Source organism: Sciurus carolinensis, chromosome 9, assembly GCF_902686445.1.
Source record: "Sciurus carolinensis chromosome 9, mSciCar1.2, whole genome shotgun sequence".
Lineage (NCBI taxonomy): Eukaryota > Metazoa > Chordata > Mammalia > Rodentia > Sciuridae > Sciurus > Sciurus carolinensis.
In genome coordinates, this window is record NC_062221.1 from 69,178,060 (window position 1) to 69,198,896 (window position 20,837).

General features: G+C 44.2%; 1 protein-coding gene across 9 annotated transcripts in view; it reads right to left on the reverse strand.

Annotated features, from left to right (window-relative positions):
* The window catches only part of Kalrn (kalirin RhoGEF kinase), a 636,539-nt gene that overhangs the window by 394,704 nt on the left and 220,998 nt on the right, over positions 1-20,837 (reverse strand). For all 9 annotated transcript variants that reach the window (XM_047563083.1, XM_047563086.1, XM_047563085.1 and 6 more), the window contains exon 6: positions 2,523-2,645. In XM_047563083.1, coding sequence (XP_047419039.1) covers positions 2,523-2,645 — 123 coding nt within the window. The remainder of the gene's footprint in view (positions 1-2,522; positions 2,646-20,837) is intronic.

The window sequence follows — 20,837 nt, forward strand, 5'->3', positions numbered from 1 at the left end:
TGTAAACCTCCTAGTTAACAAAGGCACTGAGCTGTGTTTATGAAACAGAAGTGCCCAGGCAATTTTCCCAAACAACCATGGGGTTTCCCTTCATTTGCCCAACAGCTGGAGAAGAAAGCCAGCCCAGACAACATTAAGAGGCCTCTGAGGGCTGGCCCCCCATGATGGAGGGAAGCTCCAGGATGGTCTAGAACATGCTAATTGGCTGTTGGGTATTAAATATTTTGCCATCAGTTCCAGAAGATACTTCCCTCCAATAAATCTCTTCCCTCATTTTTGTCCTAAAAATGGAGATGTCAACTGTAAATTTGTCAAAGCAAAGGTTTCCAATGTTCCACTGACTCTCAGTTATCCACACTGACAGAGGAGAGCAGTAGGGCACATAATTCAAAGTCAAGGCTCTTTCCACTTAGCTCTGTAGTACATTATTTCAAGGGGCTTGGTGGCAGATTTGCCTCCCTAATTATGTTTGCCTTTGTTACTTATTAAAATGAGTTTGTCTGCCGTAGGCCCAGGCAGTTGGGTGATGTGAAGATTCTGGCACAGAATTTGTGAAACTCATCAGGAGAAATCCACAAGGCATATAAATAATCAAACTTGAATAGCTTTGAGTTCACATCTTTATTCACTTGTGGTCAGTGGCTTTTCTCCTCTGTGACTGAAGGGATCCAGAAATGAGAAATAATATAGGAAACTCATTGGAAGGGAATAAGTCTGTATACTTAGATGAAGACACAGACTGCTGTGGCCAAAACTGATAACACAACATCCATAATTTCTGTCTAGTCTCACAACCTTTTCTTCAGCCACAGTGATCTTTCTGTGCAAATCCCATGATGTTCATCTGTACCTAACACTCTCTGTGGCTATGTTAGTCATTAGGGTTGCTCACAACTATACTGAGCTTCCTTGTCAACATGTGGTGGACTGTCTGTTCCCAGTCACTTGAAGTTAGATGTGGTGGTGTGATTGGCATTGGCCAATGAAATGCACATGAAAGCCAGAGGAACGTGAGCAAATGTGTCACTTCTAGGAGGAAGATTTCAAAACCAGCAATGCTTGACTCCATGCTTTGTCTAGCAAAGCAAATGGCAGCACTGGAAATGGTGGCTGCTCTGTCAGGTCCTGTCCTTGGGTGACTGTGATGAGCAGACCTCTCCCTGGCTTGTGATAGGTGTGTTGTAGAAGCAAAAAATCAACTGTTGGTTTTACCCACTGAGATTTTTAAAAGTTCTTAGTTAACTCACCATAATTTTATCATTGTACATATTAAACTACAACATGACTGCCTGGATTTTTCTTTCTCTGACTAGACACTGAAAACAAGGCCAGAATTATTTCTTTGGCAGTGTGTTAAGTCCAGGGCATATTTAAATCGACCTGGTAGAAAATGGAGCTTTCTTCCTTCTTGGCCTCTGCAACCCTCTGGGTTTGTGTTTCACACTTGATTCACATTGCTGATTTCAATGGTAAGGTGTCTTGGGTTTTCAGATACATGGGGAATGACAGAGCTATTCTTCTGCACCAAAAGTATAAGATGGAAGAGCTGGCAGAGGGGAGGGTTCGGTGGGTACATCCAGGAACATTTAGGCTGCAGGCATTGGAATACAATGGGTTTAAAGAGCAGACAGGATTTCAAAATAAAGCCTTGGAGGCATCCACGTGGAAAAAAATAATACCCCAAAATATTAGGTTTATGAGGCTTCACACATGTCATGCAGACTAGACTCCTACATCCTCATCAGTATCATAATGCCAGCACTTATTGATGACTTTCCAAGTGCCAGGCACAAGCCTAACTACTTTACAATTAACTCCTTGAATTTTCCAAACTACCTATCTTATAAGATAACTCCTATTATTTACATTTTACAGATAATGAGCTGAAGTACAAAGAGGTAGGTTCCCATGGCCACACAGCTAGTAAACAGCCTTCTCTGAATTCTGCAGCTGACTGAACACTCCCCACCATAGAGAGCTCATTAATTCCCACTGCATCCCACTCTGGCCCAAGGAGTCCTGCACTGCCTCCCCCTCAAACAGCCATGCCCTGGATGTTCCTGCCTCCTAGCCCAACACGCACTACTCCCTTCTCTCCACAGTGGTACTTCAAATATTTGAAGGCAGCAGTCATGTGTCCCACAGGGTTCCTCTTCCCATTGTAAACAGCCCCAACTTACTCAACCCTTTCCAATATGCCACAGCCCTTCACCATGCCAGCTCAATGACTAACATGCTGGGGACCAAAAATGACAGAGAAGTCAGTGGAGTGGAGCCAGTGACTCGCCTTTCTGCTAGTCTTGTGCTGAGCTAATGCTCCTACCACCCCAAGCACATTCCTTTCATAGTGTAAAGTCAGGTCTAAAATCTGCTCCAGGAAATGCTGGCTGGTCACATGCCTTACACATCACTCCATCCTCATGAGCGGACCACTGAAGAGTCCACCAGTTCAAAGCTCCTCATTCTTACTCAGGTCTGCCTCAGCACCCTAGAGGCAGGCTGAGAACGGGCCCCCTGCTCACCATGGAGTTCATGGCGAAGTGATTGTGCTGCGTCTGGAGGTCTAGGGCGTGCTGGTAGCTGACTCCAATCTCCGTATGGCTCTGGAGAAACAACTCCTTGTTGTGGCTTATCCAGTCGAACATCTAGAGGGGACAAGAAGGTGTAGAGTAATCAGAAGGGTTATGAGTTCAACAGGACAAAACGTTCAAAGTTATTGAAAGGGAAGAATCAGTCCTCTTGCTGGTGACTGGTGAGAACCAAGCAGCACTCACAGTGCTGGGGCAGGTGACCATCAGGAGGCTCAGGAGAACCTTTACTTGTGGCATAAAGACCCACCTCTGAGTCTTCTTCAGAGTCAAAGAAGAAAAGAGAAAACGAGTGAGGGATCAAGGAGATGTGGAGTAAACTAGTCTCTGCAGCTACTGCCTTTGGAAAACCTTTGGAAATCCTCAAAGCGGTCCCATGCTTGCTTTTTGGAGAGATGCTATAGGGGCAAACTGGGAGGCCTAATCTATTCCAGCCACACTAATAAAAGAGAGAAGCCCTCACAGGAAGCAACAGGGGCACCCTTGCACGCGCCTGCCCCATGCTGCTCTCTCCTACCATACACATCGCCAGGTTCTAGAATGGCACCCTGCACCTTGCAGCTAAAGGTGCCATTGGAGGAGCTGCCTAAAGACGGGATAAAAAGCTATGTGGGGGAGGGGGTGGATAGTGGGTTCCACTTTAGATGTGCTGTGTTTGAGAGGTTTATGAAAGTTTCAGCAGATGTGTCCTGTGAACAGTTAGATTTATGTGTCTGGAGGTCAGAGAAAGACATCAGGGCTGTAACAACTCATGCCTAGGTATAAAAACATCACCTTCTGAAAGCAAACGTGCATGATTTGGAGATTTTTCTCCCTCTTTTACTCCCGTCTGAATTACTCAGGACACTTCCTTCTATCTACACTGACAATAAAGAAAGGATAAAAGTATCATCCTTCACTTTTTATTATCAGAGGATTTGTTCCAGACTGGCCTCCAGTAAGAGGCTGGGTCGATTCCTGTGTTGTGTACACCATTCTATGTCCACTAGTCACGGCTGGCCTTCATCACAGGCACTGGGTCAGGAATTTTTTTTTCCTTTAACTATTATTAAAGACAAGGGGAAAAGGAAGACAGGCACCTCAGGAGTTTAGTGTATTCTGTTTCTGTGATTTTTGATCTTTAAAACTCTGCCTCCCAACCCCATTTCAAAATAATTTCTCACTGCTTTTCCTTATTGACAAAAGAATCAATAAAGTTAATGAAAATCTGAAATGCCTGAAGTCCTTGGAACTTGTGATGAAAAGTGCTCATTCTATATCCTTTCTTGGATATCTCACTGGCCCAGAAGTGACCTTCCCTGTATTTTCTGTTAAATGACTATTTAGATATGCAAATAAGTGACTGAGTTATGTGCTAGCACCAGAATGATTAGATTGCTCAGCACCAGGTCCCTGCTGGACTACAGAGCAGGGAGAGCTGGACACAGGCCAAGCAGGGTAGAAGGCTGTGCAAAATAACCGGAGAGAGTGGAAAGTAGAGTGTCAACTGCACACCTCACTGCATCAGCTCCTTACAGAAAGAGGTCTGCACCCATCCCATTCACCCGATTCCCTGCTCTTCATTTGAACCACACGAGTTTGCTCACTGCTAACTGGGCATTCTGACAGAGTTCAGTTTGTTCAGGAGGTAATGCTCCAAAAAAGTGGCTCGTGTCTGAGGCAGAGAGAAAAAGACCTGCTCTGGGGACTGGATGGCCTCCTGTGATACAGTATCAGAATCAGCGTTTCTCCAAGATGACTGCTTCCTAAGGGACAACTACAAGACCTCCCTGGGTATACACTTGCTACCTACTTGTATATAATTCCCACACCTGGGAGAATGGCTACTGGCAAGTGTCACGGTCATTTCTGTATTCAAAGGAACAGGCTACAGAGACACATGTGTGCATGTACATGTGTGTGCAGTCAAGTGGGATGAGAAATAGACTGGTTCCCAGCCCGGCTCTGTCACTAACCTCCATGACAGGATAGGGAAGTCACTTCATTTCTGGGCTTCTCCTGGTTTGCAAAGGATAACAATTCCCAGAATGGAAGTGAGGACCCTGGCATACAATATGCTCAGTAGGGAAACCCATGGAATGCATGTGTGTGTGTGTGTGTGTGTGTGTGTGTGTGTGTGTCTATTTTCATTCAAAATAAAAAATATTTTATTGAGTCTCCAGGATCAGAAAGTATGTTTATTGCCATAACTTAACAATATTTCCAACTTTTGGAAAAAAAAAAAAAAAAAAAGAACTGTCAGTGAGAAAACTGGCATCCTTTGACAGGAAGAGAAAGCAACATCTTAATCTCTGCCCTGACATTTGTTGGGTGCTTTTGAGTTCAAAATGTCCATTCACATGCATCCCCAAAACAGCCCCACACAGGTATTATCATCAGGCCCCCTTCACAAACTGGGAAAGAGGTTCAGAGACATGAAGCCCAGAGCCCACAATTCATTCATTCTACCCAGAGCCACAATTCCAGGGTGTCTGTGAGCCAGGCTCTTGGGACTGTCCTGCTTCCTGCTCATTGGGCTGTTAAGACCTCATCTGCCTGGGCTCCACAAGTCAGTTACACCCCCTAAGAGTGGCTGCCAAGGCACTACGGTGCTTCACTTACTTGGGGCCACCCACTCACCAATCCACATCACTGCAACCTCTGTTGCTACCCCATCAGGAAGGACTGCAGGAGCCTGGGGCAGTTGATTCAAACAGCTCCCCCACTTTTTTTTTTTTTTTTTTTTAATACATACTTACTGAAAGAATGAATGAATGAATGAGCAAAAGAGTTAGGCATAGCCTCTAGGGTTACTAATGTGTACAGTAGTGGGCCCTTTCCAAGCTCCCTCCAGTTAGGATACTTGATGGTTTGATCTATTTGAATTTGGTTCACTGGAAGACACTTGAACTAGACTGACCCAAAGGTGGAAAGAACAAAAAAAATCTAAAAACTTCTCCATAGTGTTTTCAAATTTTTGGATACATCTTTCTTTTTTAAGATGTTATAAGTGTTGAGTTCAATAAAATGTAATATAACCAAAAATATTTAAGAGGACAGCTCAAGTCTAAAAAATGAAATTGAATCTTTTTGTCTGAAACCAACATAGTTTTGTCTCATTAAGTAGACAGATGTTAGATGTGAACTACTTGAGGATTTTTTCATGCTTTATTTTTAACTAAGCTAAGTAATTTTTTTTATGCTGGTTAAAATTAAGAAAAATATACAAATGTGGTTTTTAATAAATAGTAAATGTTAAAGGAATCTATTTAAATGCAAATTAGGAAAATAAACAGAAACATTTCCCTCCTTTTTCTTTTAAAGATGGGGCTAGTTAAAAGGTTATTATTGTTCTTTTTTTAATGAAGCACAAACTATTTCATAGAACAAAAATATTAAGTAAAGATCTTGTGTTTATGTTCCTTCATTTGTCAACTCTAACAATAGCATCTGATTTAGATTTTTAACTTTTAAACCACCTTAGTATCTATGGCTAGTATTTTATACTCTAATTACAAGTTACATTGGTATTGTAAATGTTGATATTCAGCTTTAATGAACTAAGAGGACAGAATATCCACTGGACTTCCTTTGCCAACATATGTCCTGCTCAGTATCAGTTGGGATGGTGCCCACATCCTATGGGGTCCCTGCTTGACCCATCCCCTGTAGGGCACCAGCACCCTCTGTGCAGGTGAACCTTGTTATGTCTAGGAAACAAGATATCCAGTCAATTCTGAAATAAAACCTATGAATGCTAGAGTTCAAAGAACAGAAAATTCAAATCAGCACAGGCTGCTGCATAAATGTTGACAAATTTTATCATTGATCTGAACCTAAGTTCCTTATCTGTAAAATGGGGAAAATAATTTACTCTATTTAAACTTTAGGGAGATTCAAAGAAGATAATAGGAACATGCTTTGTAGAGTATTACATACAAGATGGATTTTTTTAAAGTCACAGATGAGCATACTATTGCACATATTACCCAAATGTTTTTATTTAAAGCACAAAACAGATGAAAGGTGTGGATTTAAAGTTGTGGCATTCATGATAATTGTAAAAAGTCACAATAGGCTAATGGGAATCACAACTGCAGCTTGTATACAAACACTCTACAGCCCACCCACCCAAGAGACACCACCAGGATGATGAGAGAGTGCTGCACAGATGTGGCCCATAGATACCCATCCATCACACTCTCAGAGGCACTGTGGATGTCTTTGCCCACACAAAACTCAGAGGTTTGTACACTCTCTCAGGGTTCTGCCCAAGGGCTCTCGTACCTTCCTTCTGTTTCTGAGTGGTATGACCATAGAGCAAAGATCTTAAGTAAAGAGCTTGTGCCTTACAAGATCTTATCGCCTCCTGCCTTGCTCCCAAACTCCCCTCTCCCGCCATCTCTGCCACTCCCCTATATTTTTGCTATTAGATACTCAATCCCTTTGGCCTCTAACAGTTTTTCCTTAGTAGATGCCTGTTATAATACAATTTTTTTCTGTAATCCTCCTGGAATTAGTATATAAATAATTAGTATGTAAATAGCTCAGTAGAATCTTTCTGAGCATGACCCAGAGATGGAACCCTAAAATGAGATGGCAGAGGGGTTCTAGAAAAAAGGAGAAAGACTCTAAAAATAGAAGCAGGTGAGAACCAAGGGCACATTTCCCTGACTTCACAATTCTGATTTCACAGGAACTCTGAGTGACCCTGTGAGTTGACCTTGTGCAAACAGGGCAACACACAGACCTTATGTGTATGCTGTGGCTCAGGATACTGGTTTTCAACTATCCACTCTCCTAGGACTGCATTTCCAAAACAGAGAGAGACAGAGAGAGACAGAGAGACAGAGAGAGAGAGAGAGAAAGAGAGAGAGAGAGAAAATATGAATGAATTAAGGACCCCAAAATGTGTATCTAGTTTCCAAATTCTAAGAATTCCTCACTGCAAAGAGTTCATACTTCAACACTCCTATATCCTGCAAGCCTTGCAGGCTGTCAAGGATCCCAGGTTCTGAAACCATCATCATTACAGGCAGGGGAGACAGCTGGGACATGGGCCGAAAGGCCATAAGTATAATAAATGTCTATTGAAGGACAGAAGGTGCTCTGGGCTCTGTTTTCCTTTATGCTTTTGGCATGTCAGCCTACATACTTTTACATATTGTATTTTTAAAAAAGCTGTTTCATCTTTTGTCATAAATCTTGTCTGCTCCAGGGAGCTCAGCCTGGTTACCTGTGGGACACCATCATTATTTGCTTAGTAATCAGCCAGGATGCCAAACAATCTCATGAACCCATCCGTATCTCTGACCTGTCAATCTCAGAGCACATTCTTTCACTTTCCAAATCCAAATTTCTTAAATCTCAATGTCCATGAGATCACACGTTGCTCATAATCTAGAACAGTCCTAATTTCCATGTAACATAGACAGATATCCCACTGTGAGCTAAGGGTTACCAAGGCGCCTTTCCCTTCTGCATGGTAATCTGACCTGCAGTTAACATTCAAGTTCTGTTTCCTTGAAAACAGATGAAGATGGTATGGGCCAACATGTTATTAAATCATGGTAAAAACACCCCCTGACTGTCAAATTGTACCTGGACTGAGAGGAATCATGAATCAAAAATAAATATGTGATGGGAACACTATTCCTTGGGCTTCCCTGAGTGTGGTGACACTTGGAACTGGCCTGTCCTCTGCAGAGACCCTGGAAGTTGTGCCAATGGAGTTATTGTAAGACTGGTTCTCATGGGCATGGATATTTTAAGCTGCAGTGGTGCTTGCAGGTCTTACCTCTTTGCACCTACACTGGGCTGCTGTAGGGACAGCTCTGCTGGGAAGCTATGGATCCCATCTCATGCCATTCTCAGAGGGTCAGCACCAAAGGTAGACCACAGGGTCTTGTAAGCCTGCACATTTAGTAGAGACTAAGAATACTAAGACTCCACAGTCAGTGTTGCAACTGTATTTCAGAGTCAAACTATACTGACAACAGCACTGTATTTCTCCCTGTCTTCCCTTTTTCCATCTTTTCTCATTTGTAATATCTGTCCATAACAGCATTAATAATAATAGTAGCAACAATGATCCTACCAGTTAATATTTGTTACATGTTCACTGTGTGCCAGTCACTGTTCTAAGTACTTATGTTAACGCACTTAATCCTCCTATTAACCTCATAATAGTCCCCTCAATATTAACTTACAATATTATCATCTCCATTTTACAGATTAGAAAACTGAGGCACAGAGAGGTTAATTACCATGTCAAGTGGCAGTGTAGAGATTCAAATCCATGAGGTCTAGTGCTAATGTCAGTTCTCTTAAGCTTGAGGCTACACCTTCCAAGGAGCTCAAAATTTACTCAGTCTCTCCTTCCCTTCATCTTCCATCTTTCTGAAGTGGGTTCTGCCCCTGCTGCCCTTGTTTTGCCTCCACTGGCTTCTTCTTCTTCCTTGAGCCTTTGCAGTATGGTCTGCTTTACTACTTTCCTAAGTCTATACCCACAATGAAAATCAGGCACCTTCTAGTTCCTGTGTTCTCTATTCCAGCAGTGCGATCTCATATCAGAATGGGGTACAGTCCTTTCTGACAGTCCACCCTGGCTGGCCCTCACGGCCAGGTCATTGTCCATGACAGGCCATCTGGCTGCAGCATGATGAGCTTCTCCCCAGCTTGCACGGTCTCTGCCCAACATCAAATTCTCTCAGAGAAACCAATGCTTGCACACACTCAAACTCTCTTCCTTGACACCTCATGTCTAGTTGTGGCATGACAAAAATGATAGGAACACCCAGATTTTGAAAGTTTACCAATCCTCCAATCCTACAAGGACTTATCTGAACTTGCTTCCTGTTTTCCTGGCTGTCCTTCCTTCCACAACTTCCTTTTGGGTCCCTCACTGTCTCACAGTAACAGTTCAAAGACCAGACCTTAGTCCTCTGCCCTTCATTCATGAGATCCTGTACACACGGAAGTTCAGGCAGGCTCAAAACTTGTACAATGCCGATGGTATTTTCTACTTCATGTGCCTAACCCTGTGCCAGCACATCCATAGTTTATCTCACATAGTCCTTGTAATAATGCTACATCAAGGGTACTGTTAATTTCAGTTTAAACATGGTGAATATTCAAGTTGGTAAATATTCAATATAAAGTTGACCTTCAACACAGCCTAAGCTTTGAATCCAGGGATTCATCAACTGTGAATCAAAAATATTTGGAAAAAAAAAAAGCAAAACAAAACAGTGCACCTGTACCAAACATGTATGGGCTTTTTCCCTTGTCCATTATTCCCTAAACAGTGCTTTATAACAAGTATTCACATATTGTTTACATTTTTTTATATTATAAATAACCTAGAGATGACTTAAAGTATTTAGGTGATAACATGCAAATATTATATTATTTTATACAGGGATTTAAGCATCCTCAGATTTTGGTATCCTCAGGAATTCCTAAAACCAATCCACTATAGATGCTGGAGGATGACTGTAACAGGTGAAGTAAATTGCCCAAGATCACCCAGTTTCTAAGTGATGAAGATAAATTTAGAATCTAGTGTCCATCTGAACCTACATCCCAGGCAATTTCCTGTTTCAGGATGCCCTCCAGCCATAACTTCTCAGGTAACTGACAAGAATGAATATGTGCCAGGGTCTACATGGTGAGCTTTGCACACATTACCTCAATTCTTTAATAGTCCTAAGAGGTAACAGATGCCATTACTGCCATATTTTTCTAGGTAAAGAAACAGATCCAGAGAAATCAAATAACTTTGGCAAGGTCATTTGGTAAAGGTCACTCAAATCTAGGTTTGCATGACTCCCAAATCCATGCTTTTAAACTGCCATTAAATTGTTTCCCAAATATACACCACATAAATCTCAGACTATTTCTAGTCACATGGTGTCTGTGGATTCACTGTGAACACATGGTGCCTACGGACTCAACAAGAATGTGCTCCTGATGTTCCACCTACATCCCAAGCTGCCGTGTCTCTTCTATCCAAATGATCACCTTCTCCTGACTTCCTGCATCTTCATCTCATCCCCCAGAATCCATCTTCTTATTTCTTTACTCAAATACTCCCTTTCCTGAAATACACCTTTTACTTTCCAATACTGCTTCTGCTACCTGGAATCCCAATGTCCATTTCACCCCAGATCATTTGTTCAAACCCATAATTTTGTTCCCCTTGTTGTTTGCTGGTTCAGAGATGGGCAGGTCTTAGCCAGCAAGAACTAAAAAATTGAGGAGATTTGTTTGGGGTTTCTGGGAAAGAGAATCCAGTGTCTACGCAACTCTCTCTCCTTCCTTTTCTCCCTCTGTCTTTCTTCACCTTCCTCACTGGGTTAAACAATGAAGCCTGTTGCTCTTTACCACGAGTACTCATGAGGGGAAACAGCCTCAGAATGAAGCTCTCAGCAGAAGAGTGAGATGGAAAAAGAGCCTGTTCATGAGGACAGGCTCATCCTGCAATGACTCATCTATCTTGAAGCTCAAGTTGCCTCTGAATGTCCACCTCAACTTGAAATGGTATATTTCCTTGATATTAAAGCAGTCTGAGTTCAGTTTTCTGTTTCTTGCATCCCAAAACATCCTAACCCAAATAGCCATATGCTCATGATGGTGAGTATGATAGTTCATTCACTTCCTGAGCACTCACTGTATCCCATATGTTGGGTTAGAGACTGATTATGAAAAATTAAGGCCACCATCTAGCAGGGAAACAAATGTATTCACTATTCTGTGAATTTTAACAAAATGTGGAAAGTATTACAAGAGGCATAGGCATACTTTAGGCTGACAGCAGAGGAGCCATTGGTCCAATTTGGTAGAGATAAGGTGGAAAAAAACATGGCTGGCTTCCAGAAGGTAGCAACATCTGAACAACACTTGAAAGACAACAGGATTTAGACAGGTAGAGTAGATGGAGAAGACACCTTTTTTTTAAATCTGATTTTTTAATTTGTTCTAACTAGTTATACATGACAGTAGAATGTATTTTGACACATCATACATAAAGGGAGTATAACTTCTCATTCTTCTGGTTTTGCGTGATGTAGACTTACACGGGTCAGTAGTCATATATGCACATAGGGTAATAATGTTCGAGTCATTCTACTATCCTTCCTGCCCTCATACCCGCTCCACTCCTTTAACTCCCCTCTGCCTAATCCAAAGTACCTCTATTTTTCCCTAGACACCTGGCCCCTTCCTTATTGTGAATTAGCATTCACATATGAGAGAAAGAGCTGGAGAATATTATGCTAAGTGAAATAAGCCAATCCCAGAAAGGGCATCTTAATGAAAGGAAATCCCTTGAGCAAAGGCCCAGGAGCTTAAAGCAACAGCATGAAGAGATAGGGAGGGACCAGGTCATAAGGGGTGGAAGCTGAAAGGCAAGGAATTGAGTCTTTATTTGACAGCAATAGGGAAACCCTGAATAGGAGGATAAGGTTAGATTTACTTTTAGCCCTGAACTGGGTGTCTACACCTACACATACACCCCTACACACACACACACACACACACACACACACACACACACACACATTATTGCAAAGAGGAGTCTAAGCCAGCCCTGATATCACAAAACAAAATCAACTAGCACAGACTTCTCACTGACTGACTTGTCTCTGCCTCCACACCCTCCGCCTCCTTTCTCCTCTCCATCCTGTTTCAAACCCTGCAATGTCTGGGGCAAAGATGAGGACGGTGATACACAGAAGGTGCTGAGCATGAGCATGATGCACAGCAGACACTGCTGGTGCCTTCCCACTTCCCCTGGTTCAGACAGGATACAGCAGCAGGCACAGAAAGTAGCTGTTTTCTGATTAGAGAATTCCAGCCTGCAAAACTTTGTGCTAAAATCACACCCTGTTCTTGATGATGAGCCAGCCTAGCTCTGCCTGGAGCAGCACATGCTCATGCTGAGCCTTAAAAGACCTCTCTCCTCGCTCCTGTCCCTCATGCTATGGGATGTGATGAAAAAAATCTCACCAAGTTCATTATTAGTATAAATATTTTTCAGGTTTAAATAAGGGTTTTTCATTTGTTTTTGGCATTTGATTTCCAGTCTGTTTGCCTGGCTGATCTGAATTCCCTGCAGCACTGGCAAGATATGTATTATACTCCTGTGAGGAACAAATAGTCATCCACGAGCCAGCAAGTCAAGCAGACGAGAAGCAGGACCAACCAAGCCAGGAGTCAGCCCAGGCAGCCCCAGGGTACTGGCTCTGAATGGCCAAATTCCTTTCATTTAAACCACAAATGTTGATAAAATATTTTCAGGAACAGAGTGAGGGAATGTACTTCATTCACTTCCCAAAATGTAAAATTGAAGAGGTCAAATCCTATTTAATCTAAGCTGAGAAAATAGTACCCAAAGCTAAATTTAGGCATCCACTGAGACCTGGCCCTTGGCAAGTTGGTTTAGATGAACTAATCATTGTTCCTAGCACATAGGATACACTTAATAAATGGGAACTATTATTGTTACTGCAAAAACGGAGTGTCTGTTGGGTGTTCTCATCCAGTCCTCCCACACATGCTAAAATCGGCTGTGCCAATCACTTGCACATCTGGGAGCAAGACTGCATGGGCTAAGAAGGAGGCCACCCTCCGAGGGAGAAGAGGGAGATGTGTGAGGTGGACTTGACCCTGCAGAGTGAAGGAAGAGGGCCATGCACTCTGCCCCCTCCTCCCTCCTCCCCTCTTCAAGAGGCAGTCTCAGCAATGGGCAGGTGAGGCACCCTGCAGGGAGCTGGGCCTGTAAAGAGATGCTTGGTCATGTTTCTGGCTTCTAGCCCCCCATTTGGCAAAGTACCCCTGCAGAGCTCAGGAAGGACTTACTGAGTAAAGAGCTCAAGCACTCCTCTTTCAACACTCCTCTTTTTCTTTTTTATATTTTTTTAGTTTAGGTGGACACAATACCTTTTTTTTATTTATTTACATGTGGTGCTGAGGATTGAACCCAGTGTCTCACACATGCTAGGCAAGCCCTCTACCACTGAGCCACAACCCTAGCCCTTACCACTTCTCTTTTAACTCCTCTTTTTCACTCCTCTTTTGACTCATTGGACTAGAGTGAACTCCTGTGTTCATGTAGTGCCTGTTATCCCTGAGGGTGAGGCAGAAATGAACAACCCCATAACACTTAGTAATGTAAATAATCTTCGTCAGCACTTCTCTCACTTTTCTGTGCCCTAAAAGAAATTACATTTTGAATTTAATTTGGTTATCCATCCTTCTTCCAAAATGTTTTGGGAATTTGTTTTCACTCCTGTCCTGCTGCCATGGTCCTAACATGAAGGCCAGGCATTCAGTATGACACCTGGTCCCATTTTCCTCTCTTTGGAGCATCTCCAGGTATGGAGGTCCCTTTTGCATTCCCACTGTCACCTGACCCGCTCCCACTTGGATTCACTTAAAAGAACCAGTGCTGGGTCCCTGCCTGCAATCTCCACCACAAGAAGAAACTTGCTAAAACCCCCAACCACAGGAAGAAACTTGCTAAAACCCAGTCCTGAACAGCAAGGACATGAGAAACATCCCTGAACCACTTATCACTAGGTGGCGCTCTTGTGCCAGTACGGAGTAAGAGCTCAAAAGTTCCACTAGGCAGCAGGCTGTACATTGGGTCACCATTTATTTGATGTTGACTGTGTGCCTCTCTGGAACGCAGAATTATGGAAGTTACTGGCCTTGACCTCCAGGAATTTGCAATATAATTGTGGAAATGAGGTTTCTGAGCATATAACTAGAAGACCAGAGGGACGGAACAGGGACAATATGAGAGGGCTGGCTAAGGGCTGCAGGTAGATGCTTGGAGGTAAGCAAGAACACCTCCAACAGGGAATAGTGTGGAGGGCAGCATCTGAGGCAGACCTTCAGCTGGGGCAAGGTGTCACTGGGCAGAAACAATGGAAGAGGGTGGCATCAACTAAGCTGTGAGAAGATAGGATGAAGTAAAGCCCAGAAGAGGAGATGGGAACTGGATGCCCAAGCCTGCCTTCACTCCCCATTCTAGGTCCTTCTGGTGTGTACCTCCCCTTGACACCTCATAACAAAGTCAGTTCTCAGGGAAATCCTGGGCAGGGATAAACACCCTGAGGTGGAACCAGCCAGTCCACCTGATCTTCAGGCACGACACCTGTTTTTCCTCTGTGCCAGGTAAAGGAATATCTCTCTTACCACATCACACACACATACAGTGGAACCTTTCTTATTCAATAAGTATTACTAAGAAGGGGCTGGGTGTGAGCAAAGGAGTAGGACAGCAGGTTTTCTCAGGGAACACAGAATGAGGGCACGGTGGGGCTGAAGCCTTCTGGGATTCCAGCTAGAGGCAGATCTCCTCCATGCAGTTAATATGCATTTCATCCCAGGGTTTCTGGATTTTTCCAAGACAAGACCGTGAGGTTTTGGCTGTGCTTAGGAATGACCTTAGAAGATCCCTGGGACCCAGGGATAGGACCAGAACAATAGATACCCCCTGATTTTTCCCTGAGGAATGGAGAACACCATTGACCTGGGCACCAGAAACCTGTTCACAGAATATGTTCATACTGGAAATGCCTCCCTGAGCTTACATGTGAGAAGACTCTGAGTGAGAAGTCATTGTTTTCTGCACAGGAGGCTATTGGGGTTTCTGGCTGACTAAACTGAGCTACAAAAAGCAACAATATCTACACGTGCAATCTCTCTTCCTCACCTCTACAAGCAGAACCAAGAGAGCAGCAGACCTCCTCAACCCCTATTTTAAAAACTGTTCCCAGGAAGGTCACAGTGAAGAATCTAGAACCCAAGTCAGTGAAAATAGGCTGTAAGAACTCTCAGGACTTCATCTAGATAGAGAAGATGGGAATGGCCCATGAGGATCATCCCCAAGTCATCAGAGGGCTGCGGGCCTAATAAAAGGAGGCCTTTTTAACAACTGGGGCTGTGTGACAGTGACACAGTCTGCTTCACAAAGCTGTGGTGTCCTCGACCCTGAGAATGCTCAGGAGAGTCTGGAAGCAAGCAGGCAGGTCAGGGGGTTTTAAGGGAACTCTGACCTGGGTAAGGGACTGAACCTTCAAAACCTCTGGGATTCTCAGATGCTTCAAAATCTCTGAGATTCTCAGATGCTCCTGGTGGGGTCTGAACCATTCATCAGAACCCATTTTCCAGGGGTCCCTTGGTTGTGTGGTGGATTGTTGACCCTCTGTTGTGCTCTGGCTCTTGGTAACCAGTAAGGCATGGCCTCGCCCTCCTGAACTGCTCCTCGTGGGAGCCTGAGCTCCAGCTGTGCCAGACTGTGGAGGTCCCCCAGGACACAGCACACACTTGGGAGAGCAGTGCCTCCACTCATACTCTCCCCTTATCCTGCACCCCAACTCCAGCTGAATATTACCCCATCTATGTTCCCATAGCAGCCACTGGGTACTTTTGGGAATTTACCCAGTGTTATGGTTTAGATGTGAGGTATTCCCCAAAAGCTCACATGTGAGACAGTGCAAGAAGGTTCAGAGGAGAAATGACTGGGTTGTAAGAGTCTTAACCCAATCAGTGAATTAATCCCTGTTGGGATTAACTGAAGTGACAGGGTGTGGCTGGAGGAGATTGGAACTGGGGTGTGGCTTTGGGGTATATATTTTGTATCTGGAGAGTGGAGTCTCTCTCTCTCTCTCTCCTTCCTGATGATGCAAGCTGCTTCCCTCTGCCATGCTCTTCCACCATGATTTCTGCCACACCTCAAGCCCTGTCAAGTTCCAGGGAATGGAGCCGGCCTTCTCTGGACTAAGACCTCTAAAACCGTGAGTCCTCAAATAAACCTTTCCTCCTCTCTAATTATGCTGGTCAGATCCTTTTTAGCAGTCAAAAGCTGAAACACCCAGCAATGGCAATTTGTTTGCTGGTGCCCTCTGCTTCAGTGTGGTAAGGCCTGGCTCTCATTCATCTTCCAACTGCCCATCTCCTAGCATGGGACCTGGCGCTTACTTATTCAATTGCCCAATCTTCAGCAACAGTGTTCTAAGATGCTGGCAGTCACAAGCTTCCATCTCCTTTTTTCTCTGCCAGCAATAGACCTTGTGGCTAATATCCATTGACTAGTTCCTTTTCAAGATCCCATCCTGATTTCTTCAGTCACCTGGTCCCTACATCGCCTCCAAGTTCTGCTACCACATGCTGCCCACTGTCCACTCTGGCATCCTTGCTGGGAATGAGGCATCTTGCCTTCCCTTCCTAAGCCCCACAAAAAAGCCTCCCCGTGCATCTGTCCCACTCTGGACCCTGCTTATCTAGCTTATCTTCATGGGTCAGCTCAAGTCTGTTTCTACAAATTTACTGAATTCCAGACATACCAGATACATTTTCTTCCATCCATACCATAATTCTAATTATTAATATCTACATATCACAGACAAAAAACTGATGCTTAGAGAGGATGAACTAGCATACTCGCTAAGTTAGCAAGTGAACAAACTAAGATTCAAACCCAGTCCTCCCTGGTTCCAAAGCCAGTGTTTTTTCTAGAAGCTTCAGCTGGGTTTTCTGGCCTGTGCTCTTTGCCCTCTGTGGGAGGCCTGAGCCACATAGAGAGCTCCTCCTTTGTTCAGGCTAAGGAAGGAGCAGGAAGGCAAAGGGAGGCTGAGCTACAAGATCAGAGAAAACAGATGCATAGAAAGGGGGTAAGTACAGGCAGGGACAGGTAGGCCACAAACCGGAAAGGCCACAAACCGGAAAGGAAGCAGGAGAGTAGGGTAAAGGTGAAGAAAAGGAAGAAGAGTGAATTATTCAAAGAGAAATGCCTGGAAAGAAACCTTGAAGAAACTCTCCACCCTAAACAGAGACTCAGTTCACTTTATAAATTGTGCCTGAACATCCTTCATTCTTCAAAAAGATACCTAAGACATTTTTCTATTTCTCCTTTGGGAGCAGAGCTGACATGCTTTCTTTTTGCTCAAACCACCTCCAGCTCTCTCTCTCATCTACACTGACCTCCTTTCCCAGTCCTAACCCCAGCCCAGTCAGCAACTGTGACTTTGATATTTCAACCCACCCAGGTTCCAACCACAGAGTGGCTACTATTTCTAAGCCACCTCTTTCTTTCAAGGTACCAAGGATTGCTTCATTGTTCCTACACTATCCCCCATCCAATGCCTGGAGTAAATGTAGAGGGACATGGTCCCCAGCACCTAGCAGAGGACCTGGTGGTACAGTCAATACATTGTTTATGAACAAGTCAGTCAGTGTTCCTTGGTTCCTGCTCTGTGACACACACACACACACTTTATCTCTGATCAGATTTTCTTTTCCATGGTCCATTCACAAATGCCTATGTGGGCATCACACACAGTGCTTTGGATATCGGTGACCTCCGGCCTCAAGAGCGCATCATGGGAGGAGCCACACCTCCCTGTGTGAGCATCCCTTCCAACCCTTGCTCCTTGCTGTTCTCCACACCCACACTCCTCAGCCAGGCTGTTCATCTCAGGATCCAAATGGGACTGAAATGCAGGCAAAGGAAGAAAGGAGAGGGAGAAAGGATATAAGAGGGAGAAAAACAGCTTTGGGGGGAAAACATTCACACATACAGCCTGTAGAACATTGTGACTTGGATTATTTTTGGAATCTAATGTTTCTAATGTTCAAGGGGAGGAAATGAGAAAAAATAAGTAGAGATTCCCAGGACCAGCAGGCTGGAAATAATTCAGGACACTGTGTTCTGTGTCAGGGGGGCGGGGTACAGACACACTTCCTTGCCCTGAGTCCAGTCAACAGGAGGTGGAGGGGTTCAGTGGTTTCAGCTTCGGTAGGAGGTGGGAGGCCTGGAACAAGAGGGCACTGGAGTCTTTCTCCAAAAAAAGCAGGAAATTACAAGCTGCCTGGTAAAGACCTTGCCCTTCTGGCCTTTCTGAAGGTCTCAGCTCTCTTTGAAGCCTCCCTCCCAACTAGAGAGGCTCAAGCAACTGAATCATGCTGAGACTTGGCACACCCCTCTGGAGGCCAGTCGGGTTCTTGCCCTAAACATCAGTGGTGAGGACACACTCAGGGGTCTGCTATCCTCTGTTCCACCACCAGACCCTTTTGCCACCCACTAGGTTGCTGGCACATGCTGCTGTTTCTTCTGCAAGGCAAGGAGATTTCCAAAGACATGGTATGTGGGGGTGCATGTGTGAATGTGTTGGGGAGAGAGGAGGAGCACCAGCCTCGGAGCAGAGGGTCTACTTTCTGACACTGCCGACCTGGCTCTCAACCTCACCAAGTCTCAGCTTTCCCATCTGTAAAATGATGCTTGTATCTAAGCCCAGTTGGCATACCACATAAGGCAAATAACAGACCCAATAATGAACCACTGACTGGGTGAATTTGGGTGGGTCTCTGCTCTGGGTTAAAGTGTACTACGTAAAAGGAAGGGCTGGACCAGAAAACCTCTTAAGGTCATGGGTGTGAGAACGCTTTGGAAACTGACATTCAAAAACATATTATGTATTGTAACTTCTACAAAGGCACTTCACTTTGACAAATGACTGTGGAGTCATGATTACTGCTGGTTTATGGGCGTGGGGGTTGGAGGTATGGGGAAGAGAAGGGACAGTGGGACAGAGTTCAGTACAAAAGAAGAGGCAGTGGAACTTCTCTACAAGTGGCCCCACTTGTTCCAGTTACCCCAGGCAGGATGAGACTCTGGGTCCTGCTTCGGGTTCTGGAGAGCAATCAGAACTGTTAATACCTTGGAGGGAGAAAGCAGGAAACAGCAGTGGATACTTTGCCCAATGTCAGGGTATTCTGGGGATGGTCTGAAATGCTAATGTGGCTAGCAGGACATACAGTCCTCAAGAAACACAATAGCACATAGCCCTAAGCACATAGCCCTTAGCACAGTGACCTGCTGCCTGCCATCAAGCCCATCACCCATTCGTGCCCTATACATATATTCTTATGGAGATTAACATGAAAGCATTATTTTGTTTGCACTGACTTCCAAGAACATAAAAACACATGCATGTATGCCTTAGATGGATTGTAGAAAGTATTTCTGGTCCAAGGTTTGCAAAAGAATAAGATAAATATGCTCTTAGCTATAAACTGCAATGCGAAGCAGTTAACAAGTATCTCAGATGCAAAAGGTAAATGCAGAGGTGCAATCACCTCCCCTGAGATGTTAGGAAGAATCACTTTCCCCTGTGGCTACGTCTGGGGACTCTGGTTTTCCAGAGTCCTTTCCCTGTAGAAGTTCCCTACCCACTGATGCTGGCCATCAGGTGTGACACTGGTTTGATCTATGTTCTCCTCTCTGCTTTGCCTAGGGATATGGACCAGCCTGGTGACCCTGGTGGAGCCCCCATGAATCTACATCATAATTTCCAACTTCTCTTAAAAATCAATTCTTAATTTTGTTCCATTAGGAATAACTGAAAATGATTTGGAGCAAGTTCATTTAGAAGAGAGCACGGTGACACTCTGCATGGTCTCAGCAGGCAGCAGTGACTGAAGAGTGAATCCTGACTGGAATAGTGCAGAGAGAAGGAAGGGAAGCCGCTAAGGAGGGAGCCGCTGTGTGGGGCCTGCACCGCGCTGGGCACTGCACCTACATCACCCCGTTTCATTCTCTTAACCACCCTGGGCAACATCTTGGTTTTGGTTGCTTGTTTGTTTTTAAGCAGAAAAGTACTTAAGAGGTTTCTTATTTTTCATAATCTTCCAAGGCAACAATCTAAAAAAACAAGAACATACAGAAGATATGTAGGGGAGAATAAAAAGCAAAATTAGTTTATAATTGTTGAGCTGTAAAAGGGCTTAGTTATGTATTTACTGTAGCAAGTCTCAAAGGAGAAGAAATCAGGAACTAGGGGGACTTCGTCAAACTGCTCTGGAGATTCAGATAGGTTTCCTTAAAACTTTATTCTTGCTGGGCATGGTGGTGCACGCCTGCAATCCCAGAGACTTGGGAGGTTGAGACAGGAAGATAGCAAGTTTGAGGTCAGCCTAGGCAACTTCACAAGACCCTGTCTCAAAATTAAAAAATACAAAAGGCTGAGGGTATAACTCAGTGGTAGAGCACTTCTGGTTTCTACTGAGGAAAAAAAAGTTTATCACCATCACCTCCACTGCCACCACCACAACTACCACTATCATGACCTCTTCACTTTGCCTGATGAAAGCTATTTTCATGAAGAAGGAAGAATATGATGTATGACTGGAGTTCAGCGTGGAAGCAGAAGTCAAAAGACACTGAGTCAGTCCAAATTCTTTATCTTTGTTTTGTTGGTGACA